We start from the raw sequence: 19,574 nt of genomic DNA, 5'->3' as shown, positions 1-19,574 counted from the left end.
TCAAAAATCTATTTCGTCGAAGGGAGGAAATACAACTAATATGAAGAAGCATTTGAACATGCACGGAATTAAATGACAGGAATGTCATGTGTTCGATGCAGCAGCTCAGCTAACGTCGGCGCTTCATCTCTTTCTGTCCAAGGTAAACTCCTCCAAAGTGATCACAAACACTCACTGTGTGAAGCAATTTGCCTTTATTGTGTGGAGTCGATCAAGTTATCTTCTGTCCCTTCGTTTGAAGCACACATTTGAGCTCCGGCGGCATTGGTCCCATTATCGATCACTTCACGTTTGGATTTAAAGTCCAGTTTTGAGAAATGTTTGATCGTAACGGTATTAATTATTGGAGGGCGTGTGTTATCAGCAAACGTTCGCGTTATCGTGTTAACCCATTATTAAACTGAGCATATCTATTTTTAATCCATTATTAAATTTAGCATATAGCTACGCTAGCTTAGCTACAGAATCTTCCATTGTCACCCTACATTGAGGCGAGGTAGTGTTTGCCTCCCCTCTTAATGTGGCTTTATGTCAGCTCAGCAAATTCAGCGATTTTGTTCGTGCCATTTGTTTCATTGTGTAAACCAGCTTTCACTATATAAATAATCTCCATTGCCATCCCATTTAGCTGATGAGGTTCAGTCAGACCGGTTCAGAGGCTGGTAGTCTGTCTGGGTCACAGGCTACAGCGAGCACGTCTTGTACACCTCCTCATATCTTTGTGTTCAGGCATCCTCCACCCCATCTGAGAGAGTGTTCTCCACGGCTGGAGACACACTAAGTCCTGAGAGATCGCGTATCCTCCCGGAGAAAGCAGACATGCTTATTTTTCTGCACAAGAATTGTTTATGATCCATACAATTGTTGGTTGCACACTTGGTATTTGCCACTGCTAGTTTCATTTTTGGCAGCTCAGTTCATATACCCTTTAAAAAAAAGGAAGGAGCACTGTAATTTCTAGGAACATGTTTAAATTAAACAGAATACATTTTATTTAAGTTATGTAAGTTTTATTTTAAGTTCAAGAGTAATATCGTGTAAATGTTTTTTGTGATTTAAAAAAAGTAAATGTGTATGTATACATACTGTGTGTGCAGCATTATATAAAAGAAAATTAATGTGAATAAACCAGTTTGTGCTCTTTTTTTCACCCCTTGCCCAAAATAATCGATAAGAGAATCGATAAGGAATCGAATCGATAAGCAGGAATCGATAAGGTATCGGAATCGTTAAAATCTTATCAATTCTCATCCCTACTCATGGAGTATGCAGAGTTTCTCCAAATTATCCGGTTTGAAAGAAATCTGGAGCTGGATATCATCAGCATAACAGTGGTAAGAAATGTCCTTAAATTTGCTGATCAGGGCACCCAGGGGGAGCATGTATAGAGCAAAAAGGATTGGAGCCAGCACGGATTGGAGCCAGTACAGACTGATTTCTAAAGAACGAAAGAAGAGGACTGCTCTGCACTCCACAGTGGAACGTCTGGTTTAAATATGTACACAGAGGTATGAAGGGAACTGGAATAAACTCCCTGTTGGACCTGCAAACACAGCCTGCTGGAGCTCTGTTGTGTCGCTGTCCGCGGTGCTGAAGTGCAGCCTCGGTATTGGCCTAGACATGGAAAACTTGGCCATGATTTTCTACACATAGGACATTCAATCTGAGCTTGTTTTGCCTAAATGGATTGGAGTTGTACACAACATGTTGGTGGTATTTTTATTAGAATTTTAAGATGCCTTTGGGCTGATTCAAATTCTGATAGTACGTTGGTTACGGAGCAAATTAAAGATGTGTTTTACGGTATGTGTGTGTGTGTGTGTGTGTGTGTTTGTGTGTGCGTGCGTGTAATGACATCAACTACAACAACATTAAAATTGAGGTCAGAAATCGAATACGACAAGTTCCTTCTTGCTAATTTAAATTGTGTCCAGATATCCAACAGCAAACCATTTTTGATTTTCTTGACGGCTTTCTATCTGTTGACGTTATTCTTGTTTGTATTTTCTTCCTTTTTTAAAATTAGTTACTCGTGGACCACAGACCAGACATTAGCGAGTTGAAAACACACCAACAGGTCCTTATCGTTCAGACTTTGATCCGGCACATATATTTGGCACGGATCTCTAACCGCTTCTTTGCACAACCTGCCCGATCCACGGAAATCTTTCCATGGAGGCCAGCTTCACCCCACCGGGTCTCTGCTTTGAAGAGCAAACTCGACTCGTAACCAAACTTTATGAATTTCTAACAGAGACACACGGCCCTTGCTGTAACCCATATCTGAATGTCAACACACTGATTGGATTACCTGACTCCAATTCACCTCTTTAATAAAAGCCATTAACCCAGACGTTCATGTGCTTGCTTATGGAGACGAGGAAAAGAAGTGCGTGCTGCCGAAACGACTTTACATAACATCGAACACAGTGCAGTGAGAAACAACGCAAAGTGGGGGGTAAAAACAAGGGCATGGTGTGTGCTTGATATTTGGATTCTGTTCTGCGCTGCGATGCCTCCACGAACTCTGGGGTGCCATTTGGTCCCATTTACCGGGAAGTGCTACTTTGTCGTATTTTGCTCTGCCCCAATAAAACCCTCAGGGGAAATGATTGTGTTTTTGCAGTGACGAGTCAGTCGGACAATTAACAGCTTTGTTTGGAGCTCGTGAGTTTGAGCGATGGCAGCTTTACGTGTGTGAACTTGTTTAACTGCACGGCTGCAAGGCATGGTTCTTAATCTCAACCAGCTTCAGCTCCAAACACTGCTACTGTCTCCCATCTGAGCATGTTCGGGGCTGAATACCTCAGAGAGTGACTCCCTGAGGTTCTTCTCACTCATTTGTCCTTTTTGCCACAAGGGCTTCTGGCCAGCTCCAAAGTGCCTCGTCACCATTTCATATCCAAATCATTTAATTGCAATCAGCAATCCATTTTAACCAATTGACGACTCATTGAACAGCGTTGACCTTTCTCGGGAACGCAGAATTCGTGGGGACAGAAGGAAGGAAGCACCGCTGTGACTGTCGAGTCGCAATGCCCTCGGTTGTTTCACCCTTTATCAACCCCCTGCGCCGACTCTCAGGAACAGAATACCTTCTCCTCTCGGCCCCCACTACCAGAGAGGAGCCCCAAAAGCACAGCGGTGCACAGTGTTTGCACTCAGTCATTCGGAAAATACAATTATTCTCCTTCCCCTCGGCTGTGAAATTGCTGTACAACCGCTGTTAAACACGCCGCAGTCATAATCACTGATAAGAGATGCATGGGGCCGGGTCTGCTCCGCCAATACAATATGCAAACGATGCCCCGCCGTTCCACCCATCTTGTTCCTGAGCGATATCAGAGTTCCTAAAGACACTTAGGAAAGGCAATAGACGTGGCAGCTGTCAGTGAACGGGCCCCACGTTCCGTCCCGACACTGCGGCTTCCTGCCAGGCTCATGGTCAGGGAGGCCTTGGTGGACGAAGTGAGTGATTAATAATTCGGAAATATACTCTGGACTAGACGCTAATACATATAGATGCTGGCATCTGGTTTCATGTGGGAGGCAGTTAAGATTCGTCTGCTCTTAAAAAGGTTTGAGCTTTTTAGGTGTAAATACTGAGACATACGGGCTTAACTAAATTATGATGTGTTGTTGTAAAACATCAACTGAAATGCCCCATCAATACCAGCGAAGAAGAGTATAGAGGAGTAATTCCTTCTGATGGTCAGAGCAAAATCGTGTGAAAACGGCAAATGGTAAAAACCAGAGGGGAAGTCTCCATCGCCTTCGACTCCATATTTCAACACATATTCTGTGTCGTCGATTTCTTTCTTTTTGCCAATTTGTTTCAGTTGTTCGACATTTGCACGACTTTTTGTTAAAATGTTCACAGAACAGTTAGTAATGTGCAAAAAAACAGACAGAACAGTAGCCAGCGAGCGAACACATGTAGGCGACACAGCTGGTAAAAGTAAAAAGTACGCTCAGAACGTGGCCGATTGCTGATGTCACACTCCTCTCTGCCCACTCCTCCATTTGTTTCCCCGCAGGTATCGCAAGTGGGCGTGGCAAAGGGTCATCAGCAACACACTGTTAAAAACCCGCGGTAGGCTCAGTTGGTCTCTCTCTCCTCTCAGAGGCACCTGTTTGGTTGAGATTATGGTTTGATTCTGCACTATATTGCATACACTTTCCACTCACCTACACCCACACGCCACTGTTAGATTAGGATGAATTAAGTATTTTACGTTACATTTAAATTATAAATAATTGAGTTAATTGCTTGGTTGTGTCCATCTCACTCTGTTGTCATGGCCGTTTATGACACTTGGCCTCAGTACTTGCTGCTTGCAGTTTGTTTGCATGTCATGGATGTATATAATAAAAAACTGGGTACCGCATTAGCGGCGTGCCGTTAGTTCCTAAAACTACACTTACAAAAAAAACCTAGCTGAATTCATTCAATAATAATAATAAATAGAAATATGACGACTACGAATAAATAATAGCAGCAGTGGATATAATAACAACAACAAAAATAGAAGTAACAGAAATATACTGATGATAACCGATCAGCCTAAGACTATTCCAGAAGTACAGAAAACAAACTAATACAGAAAAAAAATAAGCCTTCATCATTACAATGTGCTGGAATGTATTTCTTTATATGAATTATAAATTCTATTGTTCGATACCAACCATCAGATGGAGTTCTGCTCCAGTGGCTGCTGACTTACGATAGCAGCGGATGAGTTTTATCTCGATGTTCAAGTCGTCTGCACTCTGATGAAACCAAACAAGCTAAGCTATATTTGGATAAATGTCCCCCCCTCCCCTCCCCCATTGTTCAAATACTTTGACTGTATGCCAAGATTCATATCGGAATAAAAATAGAGGGCCAGTTTGTTTGAGCCGGTCATCTCGGAAGTAATAGGGAATGTTTATTTGCCCCTATGAGCACTAAGACAGCAGACACACAGTGAAGTATTTGTACACAGAATGATAAAGTAGGTTTGTTTGTCCTGCTCTACAACACCCCCCCACACAGTGTGTATGTATGTGTGTGTGTTTGGGCGTGTGTGAGAACAGCGTCGCAAACAGAAAACAGCAGTGGGCCGAGAGCACCGGGAGGCTGCTGGGATCCAGTGGTGGGCGGCTTTAGACAAATGAAGATACATCTCTCTCTCTCTCTTCCTCTCCCTCTCCAAAGGACGCTGCAGACCCAGGTTTGTCGCCTCCATCTGTGCTTCTTCTGCGCGACGGTAACCAAGCGAAGGCGTAATGAGATGCGTGTGCACAGACGGTTATCAACGAGCATGTGCCAATCGCGCTCGCTAAACCGTGACATTAATCAAACAAACCGAAACACGCAATCAGTATTTTGTCGGCAAATGTTTTATTAAAAAAGAAAAAGAAAAAAAGTATCTGACACGTGAATCCAAAACAAACACTCGAGATTAAGCGGAGGAGCCGAGGGACTGATTTGTTGGTAGACGTGTCAGTAATTATTCTGCAAGGTTAGACGCCACGGGGGGGGAGGGGGAGGGGGGATAAACATTACTGTAGCTCCGAGTGCATCTCGTGTTCGCCGAGAGATTCAGTCGAGCTTCTGCTCTCCAAACTCAACTCCAACAGTTTCCACGGTGAGCGGCATGGCGTGCACAGCAATACTTTCATCTTCCATCCTCGCCGTTCATCCGGCGCACAGAGATTGTGCTTTTGAGTTGAATACAAATTGAATTCATAAAAAAACTAAACAAATGAATTATAATATGATCGCACCAGGCAAAGTAAAACCAGGTTATGGAAAAACATTTCTCTGTCGCAGTATTGCTGTGCATGCACACATAATCAGCGGCTTCAGTTAGTTTGGAATGTTACAGAACACTTCTGGTTCTTAGACCGGCTCATCAGACAAATCAGGCCAGCGCGTTTTTAACATTCTCAAGTGTGAGAATATGTTGTTGTTGTGTGTGTGTGTGTTTGCAAAAACGCGCGAGAGAATGCGAGACTAGAAATTGTCCACAAGGTCCATGATCCTCTTCCGCTCGGCCTCTTTGAACTCTTCGCTCTTCCCGTCTCCGATGCTCTCAGCGTACTCTACAAAGAAAAAGCAAAAAGGAAAAATTATTAGTCGACTTGACAGCTCGGGCGTTTGAAAATAACACGTGGTTGATGATTGGTTTGCTTGGGTATTTATTGTAGTTATGAGATCACCAAAAACTAAGGAGTATACAATATTTCTGAGAGCAAAGAAACATTATGTAGAAATACAGAAGCAGCTGAATAATAGAGCCAAACATTTTCAGTTCACAATTATATGAAATAATGAAAAGCGGTCAGTCGTCACATTAGAGAATTGCTTGAAAACGGACACAACCGCGGATGAAATGGATTCTTATTTGGTTCCATCTTTTGTCGAAAGAACAAATGTATACGAGTCAATGACCACCGATGGCGATTGCCTTTTCTTTTTGTTCCTCAATTGTAAACTTGGACAACAGTTTGTCGTCTTGACCGTCACTAGTCCGGCCATTACTTTGAAACAAAAAGTCGGGGAGAGGGGGTGATTTTGTGATTTGAGTCTAGTGTGCAAAAAAAAAAAAAGAAGTCCAGGCATGCGCTGCGTCTCTCTCTGCCAGCCAGCCAGCCTCCTCAGGCCGGGATTACACATTAAACCTGGGATGTCGAGTCAGAGGGATGAAAAAGAATAGTTTTCTCTGGGAGACACGGCATAGGGAAGAGAAGGAAGGGGGCTTTCCCCCCAAAACAGCCCGCGGGGTTCAGGATAACCAAACGTGGCTGACAAGGAGACTTGTCTGTGTGATATAGACAGTATATAAAGGATATTGACAGACGTAATGAGAGGCTGTGTCGTATGTGTGTGTGTGTGTGAGGGGGGGTTGGAAACAGCGCTCATGTATACGAGAGCTGGAAGATCACAAACATTCATCAATAGAGATAATTTTAGTCTAAAACGAGTGTTGCGTTTTGCAGGTTCAACAGTTTCACGCGTGCGTACTATTTGTGGAATTTTTTTTGAACAAGGTTTTTGCGATATAACGCACATGTTTTGGTAGTAACGAGCATACGACAGGACCAATGCTACATGAGTTCTGTAAATTAATATCAGTGTTTCCCCTACCATTCTATCAGGGTGGCGGCCCGCCCCCCTGAAATCTCCGCCCGCCAACCTGTAATTTTCTCTCTCGCGCCAGATTACAGCAGAAGTAATTTAAGGTCCCTTTTCTTAAAGACATCTTTGTTCTTTTATTAAACTAAACATCTGTTATTGATCGTCTCTACACAGCAGCATGTCATTCTGTCTCTACGTGTCGCGTCAACACTTCTCGGCTCTCCGTCTCGCGCGTCGCAGAGCTCCGATGCGCGCAGACAGGTGAGCACCCCCCCGGTCGACGCCGCTCGCCGTGGGTCCCTTTCCTATCGTGAAGGAGTTAAGCTTATGCACCAACATGGCTAGCAGCGGCACTAGTCCCGCCCCCCTGAAGCTGTAAACCTAGGGGAAACACTGAATATCTTCCGGTGGTTAAACGCGCCCCTTTGAAGTTCCTCAAAAAAGGTGGGGAAATACTGCTAAAATCTATATTATTATGATTACACAATTTGTGTAAAATATTGATCTGAAAAGTAACTATGGCTGTCAAATAACACATGACATTTAACTTGTTCCAGTTCCGGTCAGGAGACGGACAGTGATGACCCTCTGGAGTCCAAAAAGTATTCTAAGGGGACCTGGGCAAAGACAGACAAAGAAGTTGGGAGTAAAGTAACAAAAAGCTATCTTGTGTGTGTGTGTGTGTGTGCGTGTGTGTGAGTGCGTGCAGAATGGTCAGAGATTTCAGGGACTCTTCAACTCTCCGCAGAAGCTTTTCTTTGGCATGCTGGTACTCTCTCCTGTCGCCACGGCAACGGGGCAGAGGACAATACAGCGCTGAGCATCGGCATTACTCAGGTCAGTGACTGGGACTGATCTGCCATGAGCACAAGGAGAATCATTTCCAGGCACAGCCTCTGCAGCAGCAGCCGAGGACAGGCGCTCACTGGAGGACTTGCAGCCGGGACGCCGCCACCCATTCAAAACGATGCGACAGCGGCCGGATCCAGCCGGCTCACACGTACGCTCATGTATCGACTTGCTAATGCATCGACCGCGACGCTTTCAAATGGAGCAGAAGCCAGGGATGAGTGTCGGTGACGTCAACGAGCCGATTAACCAAAACGAATGCAATCAAAAGCCCTTTTCATGCGCTGTGAAGTCGCGTCGTGCGTCTCAAGTATCGAGATTCATTCATCGCGAAGGGAAAGGGAACCGGCGAAGACGATGGTGTTTCAGATAATGCAGAGTGCGATTTCTCTAAAATACGTTGGTCAAATCCCCCAGCTCAGATCGAGTAGCTACTTTTAGTCAGCCATCAGTTTAGCCGTTTGGAGGAAATAGCTCGTTTTCAAGTGGAGTGGACATGTGGAGCCAACCTATAAAAAGAGACAAAAGAGCTCATTTATTACCTAATTACTATGGCTGCATTTTGATCCTTGGAGGGCATTTTTTGGGGCGTAATCCACTGCACATGCTCAGATGAAGAAAACTTTTCATACACTTATTTTTATTTTGAATACATCGTTCAAGACCAAATCTTGAATTTTCAGGTTCATATCTTTTTTTCAAACCAACAAAACTATTGGCCTGAATTTGGCTCCATAGTGATGCCCAACACCGTGTTTGGTGCCTTTGGCCACCAAATTCTAGTCAGTGAAGTGCAAGTGTCTGCCAAATCCGATAGCAAAATTAGCTTAAAGTATTGCTGGAAAAGACGGGCATGAGGTCACAGTGACCTTGACCTCTAAAATCATATCGGTTCCCCCTTGAGTCAAAGTGGACTCCCTCAAGGTGTTCCACAGCAAGTTGTAATCTAAACACATATATTATGTGAGCGATCAAATTAAAGCCTATGTATACAACACGTATCAAATGGAGCAGCAAAGTGTTTCACAGGCAGACGTAAGAACTAAATATAGCAGACAATGCCAGATACACATATTCCTAACATAAATACATATTTCTTAACGCGTACCACTAGACCGACTGCAGATTTTTGTCAACGCCCCTTTTCTGCTGCAGCCTGCTGTCGTCTACTTTCCAGACGAGATGCAGTTCGTCTTGAATGCGCCTCACGGCTCTGAATGATGAGATGGTCCTGATGGGCAGGTGGCACCTTGCGTCTTACCCCCCTGTCATCGGGGCATGAATGTGTGTGAAAGGGTGAATGACGACAACTTGTGTTAAAGCATCGAGGGGCCGGAAGACTAAAAAAGGGCTGTACAAGTCCATTTACCATTTTACAAGCCAGGCACACGTGTATGCACATATACAAATGACAACAAGAGCAACACACCAGCACATTCCCAGTGAGGACTGGAGAACTGACCAGTGGCTGGCATCGGCGTGCGTGACGGATGGCTCCATCGACAGTGCTACATGCCACCGAGAGCCAGAGGGTGTGTGAACGCGCGCCTCGTCCTCGGGCTTTATCCGACAACGATACAGGAAGCTAGGATGGATGTCGCAACTCGGGAGGAAAATAACACCGCTGCTCGGGCCTTTGAAAACCCCAAATGCAAAAAAATAAAAGAGAAGAAAACGAAATATTTGGGACAAATAAAGAATGAATGACAGAGACAGACGCCTCCGCTCCTATCACAACGACAATACGATTACATTACAACGCATATTGGCACAGCGGCATGCACTTATGCATATTGTTTTGCCACAGGTAATGTGGAGAAAAAGCCATAAAAAGGAGCCTACCTGAATATTGCAGATACACAATCTTACGGTGTTTATTTATTGCTGCCATAATATTAAAAACTGTATTCGTTCTCAAAGTGCATTTTATATTTTATGACCTTTAGGAGTGTCACATTATTACCTATATCCTCCTCTGTGCTCTGCTTCAGTAGGCATTACCGTTTACTTGTGTCAATGTACAAATATAAACACGCAGAGAGGGATGCGATGGACAGAAATGTGCACAAAACAGGGACTCAAAACATTTTAAAAAACACAATTTTTTGTTGTTGACATCACAGTTTTAAAAGGTTTGCCCAGGCCTTTTATCCTTTGTTAAGAATAAGGAAGAGTGACATAATTCACAGCATTTCATTACATTCAAACCAAACCACGAGGCTTACTATCGAATAACAAGCACCGAAGCATAGCCGTGATTATAGCAACATTTCCCCCTGAAATGTTGCTTCCTTGCCAGGGCGAGAGGCAGGAAACCTGTCAATGAAATGCTTCTTTGAAAGAATTATGAATTGTTGTCAGAGCAACTTTATGTGTATTTTTGCCCTGATGAATCTTCTCATTTTATGCCCAAAACATTTTTGTGTCAGCTCACTCATTCATAGAAGTGAATGTACAGTTCATCCCACGTTTCTTTTGCATAATTTTATGAGTTTCCCTCTGCAAGTCAAATCCATGCCGATTCCGGACAAGCACAAGGATTGAGTGTTGAGTCTAACGGAACCCTCAAATCATCACCGTCCCAATCATTTGATCACAATTACTCCACACGTGTCACGTCAACGACAGAAGTTTGGAGGGGAGCAATTGCTTGTTCCAAACATCTGCCTCGACAGCGGATGAGCAGGGGGACAAAGTGGATATGATCTAAACCCGTTCATCAGTCAATGGCCAACGGCTCCGGATGGCCACACCACACGATGCCTTCGCCAAGGTAACCGTGACAGTACAGGTAATGGTAGTTTGTATTGTCCTGTCGCGGTCACAAGAAGATTCGATTTGAGACATTTAAGAAAACAGCCACTTACCTCTCATGATGTGTCGCACTACTTTGACAGAGCCTCCTCTCAGGTTGAGGATTTGATGGACCCTCTGCTGCAGCTAAATTCAAGAGAAGGAACATTAATTTCTGCAAAGACATCAGTACATATCTATTGTATATATTGGGGGCTTTGTTTGTGTCAGGTGGGATTATTAGAAAGAAAGCGACGCGTGGTGTCAACGTTTACAAGCTTTACGGGGCTATGATGTCCAGTCTGTAGCACGCCACAGAAACTTAAACAAGCGGGGCACTAACTTGTGACTATTCCCGAAAAAGTGTTGTGGTGTCGACTTAGGTAGAGTCCAGGGAAACCCAGAGTCCAGAGAAACTTGTGTTGACCGAGTGACTTCACACAAAAACTACTTCCAACTACTTTTATAGCTTGTTTGATCAAATGTCTTAACAATAATGAATATGTGTGTGTGTGTGTGTGTACCTGTGATATCCCCGAGTTGCTGATCTCCACCATAATATAGCAGATCAACTGAAGGACGAACAGTCCGGCGTCCAGGCGGCGAAGGTAGAACTCATCCTCTATGATGTCGTCTAGGATCTCCCCCCGTCGAACCATCTCCTGCACAAAAAACGCAAAAATTAAAACACTAATTTTCATACCTGGCTAGTTGAATAAATCACATTTACTTTCTATTGTTCGCTGCACCCTTAAAAACAGATTCAACAAACAGAGAAAACCAGACACTAGGTTTAAATGAGGTGTTTTTCTGCTTTTTTTTCTCCCCACAAATCCATTTTCGCCATCGACCAGACAGACAAATCATTTGATTTCGAGGCGAAGCTGCAAAAAGTGGTGGTGGTGGGGGTATCTGCTGTTGGGGGCCTACGCACTCACACATGCATAAGCAGTCCTGCATAGTTATCCATCTTAACAACCCTGTCAGAATGCCGATAACACAGTGCTGCCAATAAGCACACAGCCCACATTAATCATCATTAGAGATTAAGAAGCAGACCTGAATGGGATGAGGAGAGTCTGGAGTGTAAGCCACAAGAGTGGTTCAGAAACACAAAGACACACACACATACACACTCTTTAAAGTTGAGCCCACGCATGAGGGTTAATCTAAGCATGGTACCTTCCTCCACATTCAAATATTCCCTTTTTCTTTCAATTTAATTTAATTCATTTTGTATAGCCGAAAATTGTAAATTTCTCCCTCATGCAGACAAAGGTATTGCTGTCGTCATCAGCTGTAATTTTTTTCACCATTTTTCATAGCTCTTCTATCAGTCATCTAGGTAGGCATCGTTGAAGAAACAAGCAAGAGTAAACTGGATTTTCTAAAGTATTCAACCAAAGAAAAAAGAAAAAACCCAGCTCCACCCTTCAGGCCTCGCCCTAAAGCCACTCCCCCAAAACACATGAACTGCCTAGCCAGTGCCAGACTACTGCTGGAAGAACAAGAACTACCTCATAAAAGTAATAACAACAACTTTATTTATATAGTACCTTTAAAACAGTTTTGGACTTAGTTTCCATAGTTAAGTGAAAGGATTAATATTTCCCAATAGAATTCTAGTCAGTTTAGTTTCTAGAAAAAAAACTCTTAATATACATCTGGAAGACGTACAAGATAAAATGACAGTATTGTTGAATTCATCTACGAACATATCTTTTGAGAATGATCCCAACAACAAATAAATAAAAAAACATACTTCAGCACGTGACACAGTAAATCAAGAAAAGGGCAATTTTCACCCCGTTGCTAATGAAAACAAATAGCTCTCAGCGTGGAGCTAAAGGGTATCACACATGACATTTACATCCCAATGATTTTACCTCAGAGAAAATTAAAGCTTTCAAAAAGGCCTTGTCCTTAAAGATCAATTACACTGTAAAACCTAATTATACCTGTGAAGTTCAGCTCGTTAACGCGCCTCAATAAAAAAAAAAGAGAGGGACGAGACTATTCGGGGAAAACCGCCTTGAGCAGCAGGTTGCAGAGCGGCGTGCGCAGAGCAACGCACCTGGTTCGTGACACGCTGTCCCGAAAAGTAGGAAGCCATCCTGCTTTTTCCTCAGAGAGAAGAGAAGACAAGCGGACGCGACTTCAGAAACAAAGCCCTCCTGTTCAACGTCAGCTGCGGCTCATTACAGATGCAAAACAATGCAGATAATTAAAATGAGATCCTCCAATAGGCATTCTGCTCTGTGTCCTCGGGGTAAAAGCGGAGGCCCATAGTTCTGCTGTACGACAAAGCGAGGACAGTTACCGCTTGGTAAAACAGTCCCAGCACTTGGCCTTCTTGCCGTCAACTAGCGCACATTAAAGATGCAAACAAACTATAAAAAAAGTACAAGCGGTGTTTTTTTACTATAGAATTCTTTTTTAAAGATAAGATTATCTCAGTTTCTAGGACAACTCACTATATTCTGAGCCAATACAGTCGCTTGCGGCAAAGTTAGAGAAATATCCCAAACTTCAGCTGAGATGTAATACACAGGAATGCAAAACAATATACAGGACTGTCTCAGAAAATTAGAATATTGTGATAAAGTTCTTTATTTTCTGTAATGCAATTAAAAAAACAAAAATGTCATGCATTCTGGATTCATTACAAATCAACTGAAATATTGCAAGCCTTTTATTCTTTTAATATTGCTGATTATGGCTTACAGCTTAAGAAAACTCTAAAATCCTATCTCATAAAATTTGAATATTTCCTCAGATCAAGTAAAAAAAAAGATTTATAACAGCAAAACAAAATCAAACATTTGAAAATGTGTTTCCAGGTGTTTCGAGTTAATTAGACGATTCAAGTGATTTGTTTAATACCCTACTAGTATACTTTTTCATGATATTCTAATATTTAGAGATAGGATATTTGAGTTTTCTTAAGCTGTAAGCCATAATCAGCAATATTAAAAGAATAAAAGGCTTGCAATATTTCAGTTGATTTGTAATGAATCCAGAATGCATGACATTTTTGTTTTTTTAATTGCATTACAGAAAATAAAGAACTTTATCACAATATTCTAATTTTCTGAGACAGTCCTGTATATATATATATATATATATATATTGAATTTGTTAAAAGCACAGGTGCTATGAAAGTAGGACATAATCAAATATATATATATTTTTTAAACATAATTCATATTGCTGCGTCATGCTGCATCAGATATAAATCAAGTAGACAGGCAGACCTTTCTTTACAGCAGGAGAAAGACACAAATGGTCCCGGCGGGAGTACAAAACGAAACGTGCTTGACAATATGTTGCTATGGTGACGGGACAAAACACATTGACTAAAAGGATTTTCTGTCTTTCATTTTTCTGAAAATATATTCTAGAAATGAGTGTGCGTGCGTGTGTGTGAATTATGTTTTCCATTCGCCGGATTTCTAAGCTTGTTTGAAGAAAAGTTGGTGGTTCTTGCTCGGTACTTTTATGTATTCTGTGTACTTCTCCTTTCTATGTATTGTGAGTTGGGTCTTAAATGATACTGCCGTGGCACATTAAAGACTGGGTTTCTCTCCCCAGTGAATTGAGCTGAGCTTTCATTCCTACCGTGACAACTCTTAACACCGACAACACCCAGATGAGGCTGTAAGTCTCTGCGAAACCGCAGCTTCCACCGAATGTCGCCTCATGTTTAAATAAGGTGATAAAGACGCCAAACCAGTTCTGTCCAGTCGAATCGGCTGGCGTTTTATCTCTGTGTCCACACACACACACACAGTTAAGCTTGTTTTTAAGGGTCTGTAAGCAAAAATGTTTTATTTTTTTCCCCTGCAACATATTATCCACAGATTTCTCAGGAGGAGAGCAAAGAAAGAAATAAAAAGCTGCTGCTGCTTTTTCCAGCGCGGCCCCTTTTTAATAAGCTGCTTATTTTCCTCCCACCTTTATATCTCTCCTCGCTCCTTCCGATTTTCCTCCTCCTCCCTTAAGGTTGCTTTCCCCAGCCCTCTTTATTTCTGTGTCCTGTTTCTCTCCCCCATGTGGTGTCCCTTGTTTTCATGCCCTCTTTCTTTTTGTTGCATCCTCCCTGCTTCTTTTACTTGCTTATCTTTTCTCCTCCTGCATCCTTTTCTCCCGTGTCTTTTATGTCTACTCCGTTTCTGTCTTGCTCCCCGTCTTTCCTTTCTCTTTGTTTCCTCTGGCCTCCTTCCCGCCCATCAGTCCTTCACACGGTCTCCATGGTCCCACCCCCATTTCCTCTCGACCTTCTTCCCCTCTAAGCAACTCTTTTCCACCTCTTTTTCTTCCAAACCCCCAAAGCTAGATATTGAAAGCATGAACTCATGTATACAATGTTTACTGAGGGAATAAATTCCGATAATCGGTATGAACGTAAGATTATGTCTTGGACCGTATTAACATACTTGTTAACTCCCAACCGGCAACACGGGGGGGAACAGCGAACCTCAAGAGAGATTAATATTTAATCTGAAGTTTTTCAAAGCAAAGCAACTGTTTTTTTGCTTTCCCCACTTTATGAACATTTTGATTGATGTGAGCCCAACGCACAGGGCCATTGTTGTTTTTTTCCTTTCTTGGAGATTATCATTACTTGAAAATCAGCATGTTGCCTCTCGTGCTCTTGCAAAGTTCTGTTTGTTTTTCCCCACTGAAGTTTACCTCATTATCAACCTCTCTATCTCTTTTTTTAATGAGGATATCTAACCTCTATCTTTCCAGTATTTGCTTTAGCCTCATAAAGAGCTTTACGTCCTACACACAAACAAACAAACACACACACACACACACACACTGGTCACAGTGGGGTTTTGCAAAGTGCTGACAAAGAAATCACTTTAATTCTGCCTCCCAATGGAAAAGACAGCACAGGAAATACCACCAGCCCACACACACACACACACACTCTCTCTCACACACACACACAAACGCAGGCAGGCAAGTAAACACCTCTCGTAAATTGGCACACGTTTGAACACACACTTGGTTTAAAAAGGTCCTCGTTCACAGATGCACTCATTTCACACACACTCATTTCACACACACACACACACTAATATGTGTGGATTCGACAGTAATATGCACAACGACTCTCGCACCGCGCACACAGCCCGCCATAAATCACACACACACGCCGAGTTACAGTAAAGGGACTGAGCCTGGAAATCACTGCTTATTACTTTGTCTGTACTGTTGCCGGACTCCCCCGAGGTTGCAGTAATTGACTTGTCCGATCCTTCCCTTAAGCGCGTTATTCTTCCGTCCGCTTCTTCTTTCCGACCGTTTCGCCGGAGGGGCCGAGGCGCCACACAAAAAAAAGATATTGGCCGCCGTGTCAAAACGCACGGGTGGACAAAGCGTCCGCTGCTTTAATGAATACTGCCCACGCGACGCCGCGTCCGCTCCGGGTTTTTTCTATATCCTAAAGGTCCGTCTCGGCTGCTCACGGTGATTAATATTTAATGCACCCATCGTCTGTACAAACCTTTGCCACACACACCACACACACACACACACACACACAAAAGCCTGCCTTGATTCATCATGTGCGTCAAATCTCTTTGCTCACTTTCATTATAGTGAGGGGGGGGACCACGACCTTGTTTGAAAGTGTTTTAACTTTCTTTCTTTTCCCTTGACGAGTATACTGATTCTTAAGGACCCAAGAGAGAGGGGGGATAAGTTATTGCTGGCGGTACGAGTTTACAAAAGTAAACACGGTTGGAGCGGTTTTTAAAATGCTTTGATGGCCACAAAACTCTGCAGTTAACCTAGAAAATCAAACTCGATTGTGTTTGGAAATATATCCACATCATTCGTATACCGCCACTTGGTCCGGACCGCCACGGTCGCAGTGAGCCGCGTTGTACTCGTGAAATCAAGCAACAATGAGTTAGGCTAAAAAAAAAAAATCAAGGCTTGGATTCCACTAACTTTTGTTTGTGAAGCAAGAGTGAAACTCCATGACATGTGGTTTCACACGGGACAGGAACGGAGGCCTCCCGGGTGAAAGTCTGCCGTTTGTTTGACAAACTGATGAGCCACACTCGCACATCAGGGCGCACACTAGAAGTTGTCCAGTGAATGTGTTTTGGCTCTGTGTTCTGGTGAAGTCTCTCTCCTTTAGAGGCGGAGACCATATTAGTCTCTGCCAAGTTGATACCGGGGAGGCGTGTCCCGGTCCCTCGCACTCCACCTCTTCTCTTATCTTGTGAACAACATGTTGCTCACAGGCAGATACATTGTGTGCAACTGAACTGTCTCTGGATAATATTTTTTTTATATAAATTAAACCAATTTGGTACTTTGTTATAGTGAGTATATAAGGCACCGGAGACATGATTTATTTATTTATCTTCTGGATTTACCGAAGCTTTCACCAGGTGTTAGTTTCTTACAGTTTCACTAATCAAATCCTCAGTCATGCATCACATGTGCAGTCGACCGATTTTAAACACAGATTCTTTAGGAAAGTGGTTCTCAACTATTTTTTTCATTTTGGTCTTTTTCATTGACATGTTCCAAATATGTTATGCTATTTTAGAGTTGATGCTAAGCAACACTACAACACACATGCATTTATATATATATTTTTTTTTATTATTTTATTTTTATATATATATATATATATACAGGACTGTCTCAGAAAATTAGAATATTGTGATAAAGTTCTTTATTTTCTGTAATGCAATTTAAAAAACAAAAATGTCATGCATTCTGGATTCATTACAAATCAACTGAAATATTGCAAGCCTTTTATTCTTTTAATATTGCTGATTATGGCTTACAGCTTAAGAAAACTCAAATATCCTATCTCTAAATATTAGAATATCATGAAAAAGTATACTAGTAGGGTATTAAACAAATCACTTGAATCGTCTAATTAACTCGAAACACCTGGAAACACATTTTCAAATGTTTGATTTTGTTTTGCTGTTATAAATCTTTTTTTTTACTTGGTCTGAGGAAATATTCAAATTTTATGAGATAGGATTTTAGAGTTTTCTTAAGCTGTAAGCCATAATCAGCAATATTAAAAGAATAAAAGGCTTGCAATATTTCAGTTGATTTGTAATGAATCCAGAATGCATGACATTTTTGTTTTTTTAATTGCATTACAGAAAATAAAGAACTTTATCACAATATTCTAATTTTCTGAGACAGTCCTGTATATATAAATAACATGGCAAGACGAAAAGATAGACCTTTTAGCCAGTCACACTGGCTCTCAGAGTGTGGCTCAGCCGATAAGAAAACTCTTATCACCCCGGGTATCACAAAGTCATGCCTCCGCCATCCCGGAGGAAGAGGGCGAGCGAGCGACAGAAGGAGACGGAGGGAGAGAGAGAGAGAAAGAAAAAAATAAATAAGAGAGAGTGAGGAAGAGGAAATGTCAAACTGTCTGTTCGCTTCTTCGGCAATTCCACCACGATGTCTGTCTGAGAAATTAAGCTTCCGTCATCTTTTGTTGGGGATCTCTCACAAATATCTGTCTCCATCCACACCGCCCTTTCCTCCGTCTGCCCAGCTTTCTCTCGCATTGATCCGCCCTCCTTTCTTCTAAACCTCCTTTTCGCTCCACTCCTCTTCCTTAAACTGCACTTCCTGTGCTGATATTTCCAGTGTCCGTATCTTAATTATTTCTCGTCTTACGGTTTTTCCGAGCACAGGACTTCTCTCTCTCTCCCCCATTATCCCCCTGCCTGGCTAGTTCTCTTACATCTGTATCCCTCCATCGGTCAGTCTGGCCCACAGCTCAACACACTGACGTGCACATACACAGGCAGGCAGCTCAAAAGAGGCCCTCGCATCACACACACACCTATCAAGCTTTTCATTCCTCTGTAATCTGTCATATTGTTATCAGCGGGACTTTGTTGTGTCTGTTTGGGGGTGTGGGTTCTCTCCATTTTCTATATTTTTGTGGTCCCTTCCTCTCATGGCTTGGATGTGATGGAACTGCACATCTTATCTGCCATAGAAAGATGACCTTTTGATCGCACCACCTGACCCTTTTATAACGGAAATTGCGTAACATCTGTAAATTTCATTATTTATTTGTCAAATCTTGTTGGTGATAGAGAAAACCATGAATTGGATTGCTCTGGAGTCTGTTTTTTCTTCTTCTTCTGCCAGTAGACAATTCAAATAGAAGGTCATTGTTCAAGTGATTTGTTTTTCTTGAAAATGGTTTGAAGAAAGTTGAGATGCATGAAAGGCTTTTAAAACCCGTTTCCCAGAGAAAAAACAACTATAAGTCGTAAGATTCCACTTCTTTCTAGTGCCATTTCCTGTTAACAATTTCCCAACACTAGTAATGGTCACTAGACAAGTTTGTTGTCAAGTCATCATTCCTTTGCTGTCGTTTTAATTAAACGCTGCTCGTGGATCAAATGACTTCAGTGGACGTTTCAGCCCAGTGATAGAGCGAGGACCAGGAAAACCTCATTAAAAAGTAGAAGAAAATAAAAAAAGCTTATGATGATGACGACACTGACTGGTGTCTGGAGATCTGAATCTCCTAATCCGGTGGAGTGGAGTAGCACCATATTTAAATCATCGTCAGGTTAAGTGCTGAAGTGGTTGAAGAGATCATGTCAATCGAGGATGAGCAGACACATCGCTGCACGAAGAGCTTGACTCAGAACACAATCATTTAACGCCGTTTTCCATCTGAGCGAAGGGGAGCTGGGCCAAGCTACCTTCGGATTTGCACGACGCAACTCAGATAAAGAGTGTTTTGACAGTAAAGGAAAAGCTAAACTGGGAATACTGGTCG

General features: G+C 42.4%; 1 protein-coding gene across 1 annotated transcript in view; it reads right to left on the bottom strand.

The window, feature by feature from the left end:
- Positions 1-5,364: 5,364 nt before the first annotated feature.
- ctnnbl1 (catenin, beta like 1) overlaps positions 5,365-19,574 on the bottom strand; it is a 47,527-nt gene continuing 33,317 nt past the window's right edge. The window contains exons 14-16 of the mRNA XM_056423941.1: positions 11,290-11,427; positions 10,840-10,912; positions 5,365-6,087 (exon numbers count right to left, since the gene is read on the bottom strand). Coding sequence (XP_056279916.1) covers positions 5,999-6,087; positions 10,840-10,912; positions 11,290-11,427 — 300 coding nt within the window. The 3' untranslated portion in view covers positions 5,365-5,998. The remainder of the gene's footprint in view (positions 6,088-10,839; positions 10,913-11,289; positions 11,428-19,574) is intronic.

Source organism: Pseudoliparis swirei, chromosome 9 (genome assembly GCF_029220125.1).
Source record: "Pseudoliparis swirei isolate HS2019 ecotype Mariana Trench chromosome 9, NWPU_hadal_v1, whole genome shotgun sequence".
NCBI classification, from domain to species: Eukaryota; Metazoa; Chordata; class Actinopteri; order Perciformes; family Liparidae; genus Pseudoliparis; species Pseudoliparis swirei.
Note: the sequence above shows the minus strand (reverse complement) of the source record. Positions and strands in the feature narration are given on the sequence as shown.